This window comes from Neopelma chrysocephalum, unplaced genomic scaffold (assembly GCF_003984885.1).
Source record: "Neopelma chrysocephalum unplaced genomic scaffold, ASM398488v2 Primary Assembly neopelma1_85, whole genome shotgun sequence".
Classification (NCBI taxonomy): Eukaryota; Metazoa; Chordata; class Aves; order Passeriformes; family Pipridae; genus Neopelma; species Neopelma chrysocephalum.
Genome location: NW_020897747.1, coordinates 2,548,057 through 2,567,705, shown reverse-complemented (window position 1 = coordinate 2,567,705; position 19,649 = coordinate 2,548,057). Strand labels below are relative to the sequence as shown.

At 35.9% G+C, this 19,649-nt stretch overlaps 1 protein-coding gene across 6 annotated transcripts in view; it reads left to right on the top strand.

The window, feature by feature from the left end:
• Positions 1–19,649, top strand: part of ATRNL1 (attractin like 1) — a 531,556-nt gene that overhangs the window by 414,948 nt on the left and 96,959 nt on the right. Inside the window, exon 28 of one of the 6 annotated variants that reach the window (XM_027692110.1) lies at positions 16,239–16,406. The exons of the other annotated variants lie outside the window; for them this stretch is intronic. Coding sequence (XP_027547911.1) covers positions 16,239–16,292 — 54 coding nt within the window. The 3' untranslated portion in view covers positions 16,293–16,406. Of the gene's footprint in view, positions 1–16,238; positions 16,407–19,649 lie in introns of those variants that run through there. 6 annotated transcript variants of the gene reach the window in all.

Here is a 19,649-nt window from a genome sequence, read left to right as displayed (position 1 = left end):
AGGTGTGGGAGTACTTACAGGCAGACTAGATCACTTCTTTGGTGTGAGTAACTCAAATTTTAAAAGACACTAGGAGGAGGCTGGTTATGTAAGTTATAGGGCATGGATTCCATTCACTGGCTTTAGCAAAGCAGAGGCAGAAACATTGTATAAGGTGTTATTTTCCGTAATTATCTCAAGAGTTTTCATAACAGAAAATAGCAAAATATTAGATTTTGAAAAGTGAGTAGGTTTAATCAGGATTTTAGGCCCAATTGTAATGTTCTTTAATGATCCTGAAAGGAACCTTCTCCTTATACAATTTCTTTTGGAAATCAAAAGATTATGAATGGCATACTGCAGTAAACTAGACACTGAAGTAAAGTAGAAGTTAAAAAGCCAGCTAGATTGCAGTGAAATTGGAAAGATCAGTAGGTTTGTATCGGGGCTATCTCCTTTAAAAATTGGGCAGTATTTGTGATATGTGATCTCTTCCAGCTATAAATGTAGTGTACTTTACAAATCTATTAGAGCTTACTATAACAAAGACTGTAAAACATTATTGTTCATTAGTTTGGAGCAGTAAAGTTTTTAACAGATACCTAAGAAATAAAACTTTCTTTTTTTTTGTCTTTGGTATATATATTCATCTTATTGGAATTTTATTGAAAGTAGAGTTTTGCCTTTCCAAGTGCTATTCTTTGTGCTATATCCTTGGCAAGATGACCTTTTTCTTATCTTTATTATCCAGCTTTCAGTAAGAAACTGGGAAGTTTATAGAGACACTTGCTGTCAGCTTCTTGTCTCAACTGTTTAGGCCTTTAAAAAAGATGTATAAGCAAGACAGAGTTAATAAATAAAATTATTCTTTTCTACAAACAACTTAATGGTTATTAAAGGAAAAGTCATTGGGCTGTTAGAAAAGTAGGCAAACAATCTATTTTATATGGAGAAAATTTTGAAGTTGTAGGAGTCAGAAGGAATCAAATACCCTTCTGAGCACATTTAAATATCATTTTATGAGCAGAAAAGAGCATTATCCAATGACTCACAAACATAATTTATGTTTTGCAACACCAAACACACAAGTGTAGGACACACTTTAAGATCGGCACTAAATATACCAAGAGTCACTGACATGAGTTTGGCAATGAGATCCAGTGAGATCATTTCCCTCTGGGCATATGGATGCTGTAAAGTGTGTCTTTCTTTTCTATTTATTTTTCATGAAAAATATTTTATTAAAAAAAGAGAAAATATTACCATTTTGTTATAAATAAAGTCAGAAAAACATAAAAAATAGTCTCCAAAAGTTACTGTCATGTACTTCTATGTACCTTCAGGGATCAGTCATGAATGTTATTTGAATTACATTCTCCCATCACTCACTTGTTGAACTTAAGAAAGGTAGAGTTGCACCAGGCCCAAATGCAGCACAACATATATTTGCCAATGTACCATTAAAATGAGAGTAGTGAAATACTATACTTACTCTGATGGATTTGTTGAGGAATAGTGGATTTGTGTGTATGGTTAAATGCAGAGTAATTGCAGAAATATATTTTTTTTAAATGAGAAAATATTTTAGTTTTCACATTTTCCAGTATAATTAAGTGATAGAAGAAGTACTACAATCTGAATATTAAATTTTCTTTTTCTCCAGAATAGTTACAGCCTTTGTTTCTATTCCATTAGGACACTTTATTGGACAATATTCAATGAAATGAGAGGAAAGTACAGTGTGTCTTCATCTAGCAACAGTTTATAACCAGTTTGCCACTATTTTGCAAAATAAATAGCTAAAGAAGTATTTAAACAAACTAACCCAGATGTCTATCTTATTAGTGATTTTTAATTCTATGAAGATGTAACAGCTTAAGGTGAAAAGGAAGTAAGAAAAGAACTGGAAGGGATACTCAAACAGTACAGGGCCCAGAAGGAAAGCCATAATTAGTGTGGGGCAATGCAAGAAGATGTTTAATGCTTTGTGAGCAACAATTATCTGTACATTAAAATGCACAAAATATACACCCATGAAATGACACAAGACTGCTTCTATATCTCTCCCAACATGACCTCTTCACTAGGTAATACGTTGATAAAATTTGCATGCAACCCAAACCATATTTTCTGAAGCCTTGATATAGTGCTAAAATGTGCATAAGCACTTCATATAGCCATTAATATTCACAACTGGAAATGGCATAAAACCAGTGCATTTAGTGTGTGATGTCATGCTTTGGGTTTTTTTGATGTACTCGTTTATGTTTGCATTTATATGAGAGAGGGCAAAGTCAGAGAAACTTACCTAGGATTTGGGGTAAAGGATAGGGAAGTTTGTGAAAGTATGAAGACTAGGTAATATTTCAGTAACCTAAGTGACTTAATCCAAAGGACCTTACATCTCTTGTAATACTTGGAATTGGTTTTGTTCCGAAAAGTCCCATTGTACAAGATGAGAAAAAAAAGAAAAAAATAAAGAGAAAGGTTTGATTACAGACTTCAGGCAGTGTTTTAGATGTGCCGTCTCAGCCACTGAGTGTCTTGAGGATAAGGTCTGAAACCCTGAATTTATATTCTTTAGAAAGCCAGCACAGGAAGCAAAGGGTATAGCCAATGTTTTTACAGCAATTGCTGTAATAGCCTTTGCTGCCGAGGTATACTGTGTTACTCTATTTCAGATACTTTTTCAGAAGGGCTTTAAAAGTCCAAATATATCATAAAACTGAAGTCACCCTAAGAGGTGAAAATAGTGAAATGAACTCATTATCTTCCAGAATATGGGGCAACAATTTTAAATCAACTGGGAAAAGGCAGAAAGCATTATTCAGAAATGCTACTTAATGAGAGCTAGGACTGAAAGAGAAATTCAAAAGCTTTTCTGTACAATGGGTTATAATTGATCATTGCTTGGTACATCTTCTGTGTAATTATAGGGTCTTCCATATGCTTCCCCCTCCTCACCTGTCTCGTCCATTTTTAACTAGCCAGTTTTTCTCTTGTATGCAGATCTTCTCCAAACACCGTTCTGTTCTAAGATTATGATCACTAGGTTTGTTACATAGTGAGCACTTCTGACAGACAAATGGAGCTATTTGTTAGCTGAGTATTTACAGAACTAGAGATCTCATCTTCTCATCAGCTGTTTTAGAGTCTTTACATTAATAGGACCAAGAAACAGATCCTTGTTTGGAGAGTCCATATTAAGCTGAAATTCAATATTTTCACTTACTGAATTTGAATTAGGCAGTAAATCTAATCTTTCAAAAATAGCATTCATCATGCACAATGGAATCATAGATAATTTAGGTTGGAAGGAAGCTCCTGTAGTCATGCATCAGTCAAGGAGGCTGGGGATGAGCCAAATCCCAGAGCAAAGTCAAGCCACCTTTGGTGAGATTGTTTAAGGCCCTGTTTGATGGTGTTTTGAATATTATTAAGGAATATAATTCTGCAAACTCACTGTCCCTATTCAAATGTTTGACTTCTGTCACTGTGAAAAGCCTTTTCCTCATATTTCATCAGAGTCTCCTTTCTTGAAACTTCTTTCTACTGCCCATTGTCTTATCCCTGCCAGAAAAGGATGGCATTATCAGAGTCAGCAATAAGATCCCAACTTAGGCTTCTCCTTTTAAGACTGAACAAATCCTGTGCTGCCAGACTTTTCTTCTAATGCCTAGGCTACCTGTAACTCGCTGTTTTGTTTGCGAAGATACAATAGAAGACTTCTTTAAGAGTCTTGCTGAAGTCAAGGTTAACATCATGCACTGCTGTCTTGCACTGAGCCACCATTACCAAAATTAACTAGGTTGGTGAGGCAAACTTTGTCTTTCATAGATCCATGATGACTATTTCTAATCAAATTCTTGTCCTTTGCCTGCTCAGCCAGGGCTTTTAGGGGAGTTTCCGTCATAGTCTTTCTGAGGATGGTGGGAAGCAGCTTAGGTTGAACAGTCTGAATTTTCCCAGATCTTCCTTCTTAAAAGTATGTGTAACATTTGCCTTTATATAGAGATCAGGAATATTAGGTGATCACCACAACCAGTCAAAGATGGTAGCATTTTCTCAAATCAGTCAGTTCCCAGTATCCCATCTGGTCCTGTGGAGTTGTCTAAATCCAATTAGTTTAAGTGGTTCCCCAAGTCATTATTTCTCTCCTGTGGGTACTATATGTTCTCTCTACTGACTCAACCAGATGTAAAACATTAGCAAAACCCAAAATCCATATTTCTCAGGATTTTGGGCTTTTTTATATGTGTGGGAAAAACTTGGGTATAAAGTTCTTGCATTGACTAGAAAAGCTTTGATGTTAGTGTAAGCAAAGAACTGCTGTAAAGGCACTTCCTTCAGTAGCTTCATGTAAGAGTGGTCAGTGTTTTTCTGCTGGTATTTCTTGGTAAGACACATTTCCTGAGCTTTTCTTCTTATGCCACCCCTAAATTCCTTTCTTTTTTTCCTGGCTTTATATTTTAGTAGTTGCAATGTGTACCGCTGTACACTATGCCCAGTGTTTTTTAAAGGATATCTTTAAATTTTGGCAGTACACGTGCAGTTACAAAACACCATTGTGAGTCTGTGGCTCCGATATGAGATGAGTTTGGGGTGGGTTTTTAATGTTTTTTGGTCTAGAGGCTTTGTGATAAACTAGACATAGTTCACAGGGTACCAACCCAGAAAGGATTACTGAAGATCCCACTCGCAGGCCCTTACCTATCCTCAGCTGTGGCCAATTATAGAGCTGTAAAAACTTAGAGCCCAATAAACACCATATTTGCAGGCTCTCCTGAGAAAGGCTGGTACCGGTTTTGCTGGAAGAACTTTGTGTGAACAGCAATAGTTTACCATGGAAAGCATCCTGGAAATGAGGTGAGCTGCGGGAGGAAAAGTTTCTTTTCTTTCTCTTTTTAATGCAGGATACCTTGGCTGGAGTTCAATTTAAAGTTAAGGGGAACTGTATTAAAGCTGCTTCCTATACTGTGCAAATTGGTAATGCTATTTTAAAGAAGAAACAAAAGAGAAAGTAGTTCCTATTACTAAGAGTAAATGAGAAAGTTGGTTTTTTTTATCTCTCTATGTCTGATTTTGTTTGCTTGATTTTTCTTTCCTTTTTTTTTTTTTTTTGGTAACATGAATCATAGTTTTTTTATTTGTGTTTGCCAGCTGCACTGTAAGAGAGCCTACTGTTAAAAATCATCTCTTTTTAGGGCATGTGACTATTTTTTTTCTGAAGCCTCTCTGGAATAGGCTGGCCATTCTTCTTTATTTTAATAAAGTTTTACTTAAATAGATGGTACCTCTTTTTTGGAATAGATACATTCATTTGACTAATTAAAGAGTCTCAGCCCCCCACTGAAAGAAGGCATCATCTTCTTTCAGTGATTTATTGACACATTTCAGTCCTTAAGAATCTAGACTGTATATTTTAAGTCAACAGGTGTGTTAACAAATATAATTGATACATACAAGCATCTGAATAACATAAACTGTATCTTAGTAATGGCTCTGGTTATCAACCAGGCATGATGGAATTGTGTACTCTTAGGTATTGTAAAGTCATTTGAAATACCTTTCTCTTAAACATGTTAGATCACTAAACCATATGAACAAAAGAGTCAGTGTGTTAAAAATAAGCTCTAATTGCATTCACAGCAGAGCTGGTTATAGAGCCTGAGCCCTTGTTTAGTAGTATCCTTCAAATCTGTCTTCTAACTACCATCTCTTCTTTTTCAATTCTTTCAACAGATAAGCCATATTTAGTGACAATATTTGCTATATGTTAACTTGTAGCTGTAGATAATGTAATGCATGTCCTAATCTTCTAAACATATTCACGTGAAGTCCTGTCCTTTGGAAAATAGTCCATCTGACTTAAAAGAAAGTAGGCAGCTGCAGTTATGGATATGCATTAAATTCAGAAGGAACAATTTTATAGTCGGTTGCACTGTGATAGAATTTACAAACAGAGCTACTTGTGTGATTATTGTATCTCTGTCTTGGGAGCAAACTCTTCAGTATATGATATAAAACAGCTTTTGAAATAGAAAAGTGGTTATCTTGGAAAGTGAATGTACAGAGTTGTATACAAATACTTAAAGTAAAAGTAATTAATTGTTTAAGCTACAAATTGAGAAACTGTCCTTTGTCTATGACCTGATGTTACTAATGCAAACACTGATCTGCTTCTATAGATATTTTAATCTACAATGAATGTGGCAATGAATTTATTAAGTTTTAGTATTGGTACCCTTTTCCTCAGTTGGAAATGTCAGTTAAGACAATGTATTAATAATTATGAGGTGCATAGTGAATCTTCTAAAATTTGTATTCAGAAATTCACTGTCACTAATTTAAAGCAATCATAAGCAACTTGAAGTCAATGTGACACGAGAAATGATACTCAAATGTCTCATCTCTAATGAATGACAGTAATTAGCCATATTTCAAGCAAAAGATAATATATCACAGATAAGGAAGTTCATATTTCATAAAGTGCCCATTATCAGAGATGTAAGGCCAAATGAACTCTTATGTTACACTCCTATATAAGCTCTTCTATCACAGAATATAGTATGAAAATGATGCTTGTAAAGTAAGTTTTAAGATGGAGAAAACTTTTGAAAATTGATTGCTTTAGTGAACCTTCAGCAGTAGTATTTTATAAGGACTAATGGAATATTCATGGAATTAAAGAAAGCCTATGCATCCTTGTTGACTCGTCTTCCCCACTGCTGATAAAGGGAATGGCGGTTTGGTTCACCTCTGGTTGTTTTCTCAGTGATTCAGACAGTACCAGCTTTGTCTTTTTAAAAGGGCTACAAATGAAATCATTGTTCTCAAGTCTCTAAAAATTCTTTGCTGCTTATAAAGCCTTGTATGTATCACTGACCTTGTGATATGTGGGCCTTGGAAATGATCTATGAAATCATGTGGGAATGAGGCTTCCCACACTGAGTGGAGATCCAGATCTTTCCCTTCCAAAGTTACATGAGATTCATTATCAAATAGCTGATTGATACCAGAAGGTAAATTATCTCAGTCTCTAAAACCAGTGGATATGTGGAGTATCTTGTGAATAAAATTTATTCAATTTACCCGCTTTTATTTTTATAAATAAAAGGGTGGAGAGTTGTAATTAAGAGCTATGACCTGCAATAAGTGTGATCACAAAATGTGTGTAGCGCAGGTGAGTGAGAAAGATGTTGCATTTTGGAGGGGATGGGTCATAGGAAGGCTGTGGAGGAGCTATTGTTACAGTCCTGGGAACCTGCACACAGGTAGGTATGGTATGGATGCAGTCCACTGCTACAAAGGGCCATAAGCTTGAAATATGTGAACACAAACTGCTGCTTTGTGCAGGAGTGAGGCATCCTCTCTGATGTTAAAAGACACAATGTAGGCTTATTATAGGAAAACCATAGTGCAATCCTGTTTAATTTTTCGTGTGAAAAGGTAACTGAGTTTATGATTCTGTGTTCAACTTCTAGAAACTCTAGATTAAAATGCAGAATTACTGCATACCTGGCTATGTTCAATAGCATCTTAGTGACAACAGTCAGTTGTGCCTATGATTTTTGAATGTGATTCTTTAACAATTGTTTTCTAGGAATCTCACACTTGAATAGAGTAAAGGGAGAACAATATCAATACTTCTAGCATTCTGAAATCTCTTAAAATTCATAAGACTTTGTTACTAACTTTGAGGAGAAAACCCGAGTAACTTCTTTTTTTTTTTTAGTAAAGTATTTTTCAATCTGTTTGCATAAAGATAAACTGTATAGTCCTTTTTAGGATTAAAGATTTTCTATTAAAATGAATGCATGAAATTTAGTAGTTTCCTCATAAATTGCAATACTGTTTAAACAGATGTATTTGAGAAGATGTAACTTTTTTTCAGCAGTACTTGCAATGGAGTCATAGGTATTTCTACATGTGATGGATTCGGATTAAGAGTAGTGATTTCAAAGGAATAAAAGGTATTCTTTGTAGCGGAACAAATATTCCTGCTCTATGAACATGACCTGAAGTCTCCCATTGCTGTGTTTGCATGTTCAGAGAAAATTAACACTGTTATATTTCATGTTTCGTTCCTTATAATGTGGAGCTGAGTTACTACTGTACTAATGGTGCGGCTCCAAAGTTTCTGAAATGCTGGCAATGCTCCAGATTATCTTAAGTGTCACAACTAACAAAGTGAATTTACTCCAGTATTATCTAAGAGTCATTTTAATAAGTTGAGTTAGTGTTTGAGGTACAGAGTCAAGCTTCCTGAAGTGTGAATGTCCTTTTGCTGATTTATAGTTTTGCATCATTTAAGTAGCAAAATCTGAGCAATGCAGATGAGAACCCTTGAAGGAAAGCAAATATTACAGTATTTCAATAACCTTGTAACTATTTGAAACAATCTATTAGTAAATGATGCTTATTTTCGTGTTTAAATTTAGAAATGCTTCTTATATATTAGTAGATATCCATCCCACTCTACACACAGAAAAACTGGCAGAGAAAAATTGGAAGCAAGCCTAGGTTTTTTTGTTCCCCATCTAGTGGCCTGCTCATAAATGTATTTATATTGGTCCTTTCCATCTTCAATCTAGATATGGCTTTCAGCATAACAGAGGTCATAAAATATAACCCAGTAATTACTACAGATTTTCCTAAAAATACAAGGCTTAACTAGAACTCATTCAGAAATGTGTTGTCAATTTAAAAACACAGAATGAAGTGGTGGGATAAATTTCTCCCAGAAGATTTTGCTATTGTAGTGCCTATTGCTGTAGTAATCCATTTTTAGATGCCTGACTCAGAACTGAATCCAGAGCCATGTGTGGAGCAGAGCCAACAGGGAATACTGAAAAGGGATGCCTCTTCAAAAGTACCTAAAACAGGCTGCAGAAATCTACTTCTGTCAAGTCAGGATTTACATCTAAAAATGGTCTCCTGGAGTTAGGTGATTATGCTTCTGCTCTCAAAGAACAGATAGAGGGTTGCTGTGTTTATACTTTGTACAGTAGTTCATTGCCTCAGACAGTCACTGAAAATAGAGGAGATGGGTGTTCCAGGCCATCATCAGCCAGCAGTCAGAGAATCGTTTCTATGACCTGAATGTAAGGCTGTGGGCTGCTCTTGTCATTTGCTGTCATAGCTGTGGCTCTGCTATTGTAGAGAAAAGGTTTCTTGATCTCAACAAATTTGGTCCAAAAATGACCTGTGACCTCAGTTGCTGTCCTGGGAGACAGAAAATGGGGATGGCTTTTCTAATCTCTGCACCGAGTGATGTCCAAGCCTGTAATCCAGTTGTACTATTGTAATGTGTAATTCACAAATTGCCCTTCAAGTTAGAATAAAAAATTTCGTCTCTCTCCCTAGAAATATAATAAAAATAGATTACAAAATTTTGCTTTGTTTAGGTGTAATTAGTCCTGAAGTTTTCACTGTTCTATAGGAAACTTTAGCAGAAGAATGTTTACTTCTGTATTCATGCATGTATTTATGTAAGACATAAACACTGAAGCCATTAACTCTGTTTAGACTGCAGTAAATTTTGCATGTGTAAAAGTTTCTTGGTTTATCAACAGGAATTTATTTGGTTTTGGACTTAGGTGTCGGTAAAAAGCAGTTATTTGCTGGTTTGTTTTTATTTTTTTCAGGGAGTGGGTGGCTGGGAGAAACAAATATCATAGTTTTCTCATTTCTAGACAATTCTCATTTCTAGACAACTTCAGTAACAACTGAACTTTTGGATATGGATCTGGAGTCTTCCAGTGGTTAATCCTTTTCACCTGGTTTTATGAATCTATTAAAAATAATGCATGGACTTGAGCTGTGATAAATTAAAGACCCACTTAAGGTTGTTTTGTCTTTGTCTATTAAAGTGGTCTCAGAGCCTTGTACTTTTATCAGTACTTGTAGATTTTGATTTACAGTCTTTTAGAAGTTGTTCAGTAAAGCAAATAGAGCTGTCATCACTGCAAAGCATGTTTCCCAGACCACAGTTTGTTCTGGAGCTCTTCTCTGAATGCAGTGTAGTTCTCCATTTTTTGTCTCCCTTGTGTGGACTAGGACTGGTGCCAAAGGATGAAATCTGAGAGTTAATCAGAAACTGGTGTGGTTTTGTTAATGCTTCATGCTTGGTAGGGTTCTGGTCAAAAATGAACATAATCTTACAAATACTGTATAAAAACATCCCTGCACTCCCTTTCCCAGTTCCCCCTTAAGGATGAATGACATCCTCTCTTTAAGTAGGACCTTGCATTCAGCTGTGATGAATTGTGATGCATATATCTTCCTTAAAGTTGTCTTGCTACATAGTGTCCATCAATGGTAAATAACAATTTCGTACAGATCAATGTTATTTATAATCTGAAAGCTCTATTAGAAAGACTTTATTCCCTAGTAATGATTAAAGTAATGGATCGTATGGACTCAAGTATCAGTTATTACAGGATGCCAATAGAATTACTAGTTGATACTTCATCATAAATACAATTTATTATAACCTGCCTGTATTTTAAGGTATACTATTAGTTGGATCAGTCAGTTCTGGTGCTGAACTGAAAGTAAGATCTGCTCATGGGTTTTTGGTCATGTGCTAATGTCTTGCAACCTTGGAATACAACTTTTTTTTGTTCTGATGTAATTGCAAATTCTTGTAGTTCTAATTTTGTAGGAATTTAATTAGTGAAGCATGACCATGTTTCTTTACAGAAAATTTCTTCCAAACAATTTCAAAACTGAAGCATTAAGTGTTTTTTTCTAAGTTCACAAAATACTGAGGGGATGGGGAGTGCATTTTAAGTCTACTAAACTATTATCTTGATTTAGTGAATATAGATAATCTTCCTTTAATGTTTTAAGTGTGGTTATAATAAATATATAAACTCTTAATTGATCCTCCCTCCTAAAAGGAAAATGTCAAGTACCCTATTTTCCCCTGCCTTTCGGCAATCAAACACTTGCTGACAGGTGGGATTTGATTCCTGACAGCACCTATCATATTTGAGGTGTTAGCTCAGGTAATGATATTAAATTAAGAAGTTCCCATCTCTGATTACCTCCTCATTTGTGTTAGTGTAGCTGTGGATCCATACAGCAAAACACTGAAACAATCTTGTTCAAAAGTAACCCTCGAGGAAAAGGATTATATCTTTTCTTACCAAAGGCTCCTTGAACATGGTCGAAATAACTCTATCTGACAAGCTTTTTGAATTGAAGTTTTAGAGGTTTCAGTTGTATGTCTGCAAAGTTAAAGTGATAAGGCACACCTGTTCTGCAATGGTCTGCTTCTGAAATGGACTGCTGTAATCTGTCCTTGCTCTGCTGTACACTGACAGCAGTGTAGGGTGTTCCAAAGCAGTCATGGAAAGAACAGTGACTCCCTGAGGCTGGTTATCCTAAGCTGTTCCTGGAACACTAAGAGCAAGACTATCTCAGAGAATCCATTTAATGTTCTTGGGGAAGGAAATGTCAGTCTTAGAGAAACAAAGAATTTTGAGTTGAGGTAAAATGTTCTGGTATTAGTCTGACTTGAAGCTAAGTCTAAAATACTTCCTCACTTAGGAAGAAGTTTTGAGTGGCATGTAATAAACAGTGATGCTAGTGTAGTGCTGGTTATGTGCTGTTAAATTTTTAACTAGGTTGGTCAACATCTGTGTTCAGCCTGCAGCATCTTCCCAATGGAAGCTCAGTCTGTTAGCTCTAGGATAGGCTTAGTCAATGAATTCCTTTTTGCTAACAGAAATGATTTATGGAAGCTCCCATAAGGAGAAAAGTCATGAGGCAAAACACAGACAGCCTTTCATGCTGTAAAAAAGAGGATAGGAAGTAAGAGTCTGACCTATTTTTTTGAGGTGACATTTCAAAGCCTTTGCTGTTGGATTTTCTTTTTTTAATTATTATTATAACAATTCATGTTACTAAAGTTGAGAAGTCTTTCAAAACCTTTTAGTTTATTACTGCTTGTTTTCAACTATGGTTGATCTTACTTGAAGTCACAGATTACAGGAGACTATTAATGCTATAGTTATTTTGAAATATAAAGCAATCTGCATCAACTAACGAGTATACTGCATACTAGTGTGAGGCAGCTGCAGTAAATCAGTGGAACTGTCAGTAACCTTTATGCTCACTAGTACTTGACAAGTGTGAGTACAGTTTGGAGTACTCTATCAGATACCTATTGCAAGTGTGCTGGAACACTGATTGGTTTCAATGCCTTGTTTGCAAAGTAAAGAAAAAAGGCTGATAGTATATTGATTTCCAGAAAATGTAAACTGCTGCAAGAACATATATGTACAATTGTAGGCATGGACTGACATGATTCCTAGATGTAAAGCTTTATGCAAATTAATAAACTCAAATAATTATGCCATCTTAATTTGTTTTTCTAGTGGAACTGCATATTTTGACTTAGGCATTGCTAACTGAAATTCAGTGACTGTTGGAAATCTGGAAAGGGGAGGTCTTTCCATAAAAGTATTGAATTGTTTCTAGCTGACCGCTTCCTTGGAGCCGTTAAGATGTTTTGCATAATTTTTCCAAGGCTCCAAGTAGACTGTTTTTTTTCTTAACTTTCCTTGCTCTCAGTTGCCATCAAGTAACCTAAAAGACTTCAGAAAGAGGATGGAGAAAGCATAGGATGAACAGAACCCCTCACTTGCCCCAAACAAGAGGAACTTTTTGTCCATTCACTCTGCTGTGAACCTTCTCTGCATTTTCTTCTTCAGCATCTGGACATCAAATTGTCCAGATATGCTGAAATTAAGTGTATTAAATGCCCCCACATATGATATATCTGCTAACATGCATGACCTAAGTGACCCCATGAAGTGTTTTGGCTGAGTCAGCCAGAAGCAACATTGGACACTGCATCCATCCCAGTGTTATTGAAAGCACAGACTCAAGTGTAAAACTGCAGCAGTAGGCAAGCACTTGTGATGAAACATGCTGCCAGTGGGAGGAATGGTGGTGTCAGGATGTTGAATACAATTGCTAAATATTTTCTAAGTAATCAATGGCAAAATTGAGTTACAATCTGCTTTAAATTATTTACAGAAGAATTTAAATTCGCAAACTTAGTACAACAAGCTGCTGCTTTTAACAGCACTCAAGTTCTTGAAAATTCAATGCTAAAATGAGTTATTACAAGTGAGTTAGATGTCTGAAATTAAATTAGGTGATAAACAATTCATTTCTCTGCGGTAAATTGGCATTCATGACAACTGGTTCTAGTATGTACCTGAACCCATTATTTTTGGCACTTCATAAAGTGGCAATTGATAGCAATTTGTATTGACAGACTCTTATTGAATATAATTCTCAACAGAAACTAGCTAATCAATTAATTAATCATAATGTTACTCAAGTTTGTTTTTATGTTGCTCCATCATTCAGAAAATTAACTGTTAACATTGCTTACAATTAATATAACTTAAACATTTTAGTTTTCATTGGCTGAATTACCAAGCTTAGACTAATTAAGCGTTAAAGCTTTCTGAATTACTAGCAAAACTGAAAATTATGTATGCTAAATTGAAAAACACACAACAAAACCTGATTCTATAATACATATCATTTTGCAGTATTTCAAAACAGAATATTTAGTCTTACATTTCCTCTTAAAAGCTGCTTGGGTGCATGTGGAAAGTCCTAGCTGCTTCTGAAGAGACTTGAGGGAGTGATCATCAGCAGTATTATGACGAAAAGCACCATCAAATCATGTTCTTCTAAGGCTATCTAATAAATATTTACATCTTCCCTGACATTTAAATAAGGCTTTCTTAAAATTCAGAATTGCAAAGGAGCAACTCCATCCTCCTGGCAGGTCATTGTGGACAGATGCTCTAAGTACGAGACTGAAGTGGCTGTGCAGAGAATGCCAAGATTCATCAGTTTGGGTCAAAAAGGGTTCCTTGGAGAGCAAGGGTCTGCTTGCCTGCCTCTGACTGCAGTAACAGAGCCTACATTAAGTACTTTGATATGTGCTGACAAAAAATTTAGTTACATAATAATAAAACCTAAAATTCCATTAAATGAACTCTTGTCTCAGTAAACATGAGTCCTGGCCCAGAGCCCTACTTTGCCCATGTAAACGCAGCATTTCTCTGGCAAATTAGGAGAATGACCCTGATCACCTTTATTTGAATAAATTGTGGGAATGCTGGATGTAGAATATACAAAATGCCAAGTAATCTGTTAATATTGGCAAACTTGTTTGCCAACTCATATACTCAGGAAAATATTTTGAAGTGCATACTTAGATTATATTTCACTTGTATATTGAAAAACTTGTCTTTCATTTTCTAGCATAGCTTGGTAGAATAAAACCAGCCAGTCATTCTGTGTCTTGGATTTTGTTTGCCAAGTGACAGTTTTCATAGAATAAGGATAAATTAACCTTCCATTGATACATTAGTATATCAAGGAAGTATAATTATTGCTTTCTAAAGATATTAAAAGTTTTTTTATTGAGGTATTTTTCTTTTTTTCTTCAAATAGTTGAGAAAATATTGAATATTATGAGCAAAGACAATACCTTCATGAGTCTATTCCCAGAGACAGATGTGATAGGAGACCTTTGGCATGAATTGAATCAGTAGCAATGGCCATCTTCTAAAAGAATGAATTCTCTGTTTTCCTCTCTGTGCATCTTTTTCTTCGGGATTCTCATTGTCACTGTATATATTTTGGATTGCTTTTTTTCCTTGAGGATTGGCCTGAAGCTGAAAATAAGAAATAAGAAATTAATTTCTGAATCTTCTATGGATCGAAGTTACTAACATGTAGAAGTGTTTTTTGGGGGGGTTTCAGGCACCCAAAACCAATGACAGAAAGCATCAGAAGCAAATTAATCTGAATTGAATTCGTTTTGTATTCCTTTCTCTGTGTGCAATCTGACTTAAGTTCAGATAACCTTTTCCTTTTGTCAGATATCTTAATAATATTAAGGCTATGTGCCTGACCACTACTGTCAAAAACCCCTCTTTACTAACTGTAAACTTCCAAGACACAAGGCGTATCTAAGCGTCACCTCCTGGTAATCTGGACAGCTTTGTTAAAAATAACCTCTTAACATGCCCAGGAAAATAATCAGAGATATTAATTAATTGTATCAACACAATAATAAATAATCCAAAGAAAAAGTTTAAAATAATGGTCATTTTCTTTATTAAAAGGTCACTATAAATATTTTTACAGTGCAAACAAAGTAATCTTACAGTGGGAAAACTCATGCAGAAATTAACAGGGGAGAAGGGAAACAGGACTAATGGAGTGGTGGAGTTCAATCCCCTCATGTTACCCCCTGTTCTAATGAATCAATGAACAGAGCATCAAGGAGCCTAGAGGAGTGTGCTGCACTGATGGATTTTGTAGCTGCTGGTGTTTGGTGGGTCCATGGCTGGCAGAGATTCATGGACAAAGCTGGGTGTCAGGCAGGTTACCCTGGGTGTTGCAGTCCAGTAAGCAATGACTTGCCTGAAGTCCGTGTGTTCAGTTGAAATTCTTCTCATTGTTTGGGGGCAGAGGGATAATGAAATTCATGGCAATGTGTCCTCTCAAAGTAGGCCATGATCTAGTTGATATTGACAACTTTTGGGAAGATAAAAGTTATTAACCCTCTGTCAGAAGCAGCTGAATTTTCATGTCCAGTTTTCTGTGAATCTTGTGGCAAATAGGCTGTATATAAGGCCACTCTGATCCCACCTCCATTTCACATGTTTTTTGGAAGGGAAAGATTTGTGTGTCTCTCTGAAAGAGCCTGAGTCTGAAAGCATAACAGTGATTGACACCGAAAGCGTCTCCTTAATTCCTTGGTAGAATGAATGCTGTGGAACTAACTTTGCACCTCAGCGTACATTTGCATGGGTAGGCATGGGGTGTTCCCTGTCAGATGGCAGATGACTTTGTTTTTGGAACTTACTGTTTCTGAGAGAGCTCTAGGATTAAAAGATAATACTGGGGTTGTCTAGGTGGCAGTCAGGAGGGTTATGTGTTATAATTAGGTCCATGAGTAACATTTGAGTACAATCCTGGTTACCTCTGGTTTTCTTCATCAGTTTGTACTGAGTGTCTGTATTTGAAAGCTTTTTCAAGTATTATGATATATGATGTGCGGAGGGTACCTCTTTATTTGGTCACTAAATAACTGAGTACAATACAAGAATTTTAACAGTTAAATAAGATGATTTTGGTCTTATGAGACACGATTTCAAGGAGGTGTAAGGTATACAGAAGTCATCCAAATGCCTGCTTTCTTCTCGTAGAACTGGCTGGAGGAGAAGCTGAAAGGAAGACTGGGGCTCTGGCTATGTGTCTGAGCAAGAGGTGGTGTGGTAGTTGAGCTGTCTCAGAAGGAATACCTCAAATACCTTTTTCTTTGTTGCTTCCTTACGTTAGAAACAATCAAAGATTCTCTCAAAATCACTTCCACTGTCTACTAATTACTGTCTACTAGATAAAGCATGAGAGATGTTGGACGTCTCACTGATATATTAATATAATATTAAGGTGGAGGATTTTTTACTTTCCTAGTAGATAATATAATTTAAGTTGGAATCTGACCTCTGGGGATAGAGGAGGGCTAACATGAAATGCTACTACAAAATTTCTGGTGCATACTTTTTTCAGACTTCTTTTAATACAGGAAAGCTAGGATGTGATAAATCAGTTTAGATACCAAAGAACTTGATTGGGATGCTCAATTTTAGTATAATAGCCTAATCTAAAACACTCAGTCCTTTTCAGCTCTTCTATACTCTTTTGAAATTGTTCTCAACAAGAACAATCTCTAAAAATGGGGCATTTGAGACAAGTTAATGACGCTATAGCTACTCAAGATAACCATTGCCTAAGAGTAGCGTTTGCTGCCTAAGCAAAAGGCTGGGTACACTGAATAGTATCAAAGGTGTTCTCTAGCAACTTGGAGAGACTTGAAAAGAAAGATGTATTTGCCATTTGAAATGCTGTGCAGTTAGACAAAACCACAGGTTTAAAAAACCCACTACTTCAATGAATAAAGAAATGCGAAGTGAAAGAGAGGTTAACCTAGTTTTCAAGTTCACTTCTACTTAGATTTTGTATCAAGTTAAAATCCAGGAATTGGGAGTTTCCTTATTCTGGCTTAATTTCACTTTCAACATTAATTCTTTGATATTTTTATCAATGCTTATTCCACTAAGTTTGTTCAAAGACAATCTCATTACATCTCTTCCCTCACTCTCTGTCAAAACTTTTCATGCATTTAAATGCTTGCCTTTCAGTTACCAACTGTGGTGGTATAGTGCTGTATTGAAATATGTATCCTGCATAACTTAACTTGCTGAAAGTTTGACTTACCCGGTTGATAAATTAAAGTGCTCATTGTGACCATTAGCAATTTCTCTGTAACTGTGAAAAGTTAAAACAACATAAGAAAGGAGGCTATTTAGTATTTCAAGAGAGGTTTATGTGTGAAAGGGAACTGCTGAAAACAAGATTTGTCTATGGAACTGAAAAGGAAAATTAAAATACTTTTCCCCCAGTTCATTTCTGTTCTTTGCTAACACTGCAATCACTTCAATATTTAACTGAATCTTGTATTCTTTTTGGAAGGGAAGGGAAATGTGTCTGCATGAGACAAACTGGTTGGGGTTGTGTTGGGGTTTTTTTTGCTTTGTTTTGTTTTTATTGTTGTTTTAGAAGAATAAGACCCCAAACTTTCTAGCATGAACTCTGGAAGGCAAATGCTGTTGACTTAGACCATTATATTCCTCCTCCAGTAGGTTATCTAAACCAATTCCAGCCTGCCAATGAGAAGGTACATCCCTGAGATGTTTTCTGGCACAATTTTGCCCATCTTTACCCATTGCCAAGTCTGAACTCTGCTACAGGAGAGGAAGCAGCAGTATTGGAATATCTTTGCAGGTCTCTTTCATTCTGGCAAAGAGGCACAGTTGACTCCATTAGTGATAAACATTAGAACACTGTGTGCTTTTTACTTCAGAAGTTCTTGGCCTTCAGGTGACGTATGTAATTCTAATCAATTTAGAAAAATTGAAAGAATCAGGAAAAGCCATATATATTGCATGCAGAGATGACATCATAAGCAATTGTGTCTTTTATTTATTAGGGTATTTGAAATTCTATTTCAAAGCCACAAAACTTGCTGCCGTTTTTCATTCACTGGCAAATTAGTCTGTGCAAATAAAACAGTTGGGGGAAAGCAACTTGGTAGGCAGGGAATAATCTAACTAAAAGTGACTTCTTTTGGAAAGAAATACTATTTACTGGTAACAAAGCTGATTTTTTTTTTCCTAATTTTGGGTCAAGATTTGTGAGGCACACAGTCTACTTCCAGAGAGTTGGCACTGGCAGCAGTCAGACTGGTGACTGGGAGAAGGCAATGAATAAAAATAACATTGAGAGCAGTAGATTATCTTAATGAAAACATATGCAGTGATAAGAAAATTTAGGTCTTCTACTTTGAATTATACTACTGCTGGCAAGCTGTTACTGACCCCCTACTAAGTGAAAATGTTGCTGCCTGGTGTTATATACCCCTTCCTGAGCAGACCTGCCTGTTCAGGATGAAAGGATAGGCAGTCACAATGAAGTTTGCAACACCTTCTTTATTTCCATCACCTTGTTTTATTTCATGTTCTTGAGCTAAGGTCCGATCAGAATCTGACTGCAAATTTTCACGTGATTTGAATGAAGAATGGTTTCCCTCCCACTCCAAGAGTGCTATATAAGCACAAACATTTTCAAGCAGTAATATTATCTAAAGTGTAGGATTACCTTCTTCTTTCTTTATATTGCGTGACCTTTCATTGCCATGCCAGTTTAATTAATGTTGCATAATTGCATCCCACTGCTGACAAAAAGCTGCAGAGCTGCAGTGTTGTTTTCTTTTGTTAGTCAGGGCCAATTATCTGTAAAGTCACCTTTTTTGATTTTCTACAATCAATCATCACCAAAGTACATTAAAAAAAAAAGCTATTTCATCAACATGTGGATTTCCCTCACCCCACAGTTGTGTGTATAAATACAGCAGAGTCCTTTCTGTCATTATTTTTTCCCTTAAGTAAGCAATGACTGACAAAGACTCGCTGGAGCTGGATATCAAACTTCTCGGATAAACTTTATAAATTTGAAATTTGAAATTTATCATTAGGTTAGTTCTTTCGTATAACTAAGATATTTCTCAATGGGGAAAAGCATGCAAGTAGTGCTGTAGTGCATGGGTTGCATGTGCTGTGCTGCTACCTGAAGTTTAGAAGGGACCCCTTGAAGGTCAGGAGCATGGGGGAAGCCAAGCAATCACTGGCTGCTCTCCGGACCATATACCTACAGTGACTGCCTGTCCCTGTATGCATGTACTGACTCTAATTTTTGATGGAAATGTAAATTTCTTCTGAATGTCAAGATTTGACTTTACATTAATACACATCAAACCTGTCTAATCAAGACACACCTAACACTTTCTATTCTAAAAAGCTTGATGTAAGATGAGGAAAAAGTATTCCTTTTTTTTGCATACTATTCCTTTTATACCAGAGTTTCTTGTAAACTGTTATTCTTAGCAGATCATCTTGACTTTCTGAGTTGGTTTCATTTACACCCAATTTAAAAAAAAAATAAAAATTTTATATATGTTGGTAGATTTTTGTAACTCTAATGTTGTTGACATCCTTCCT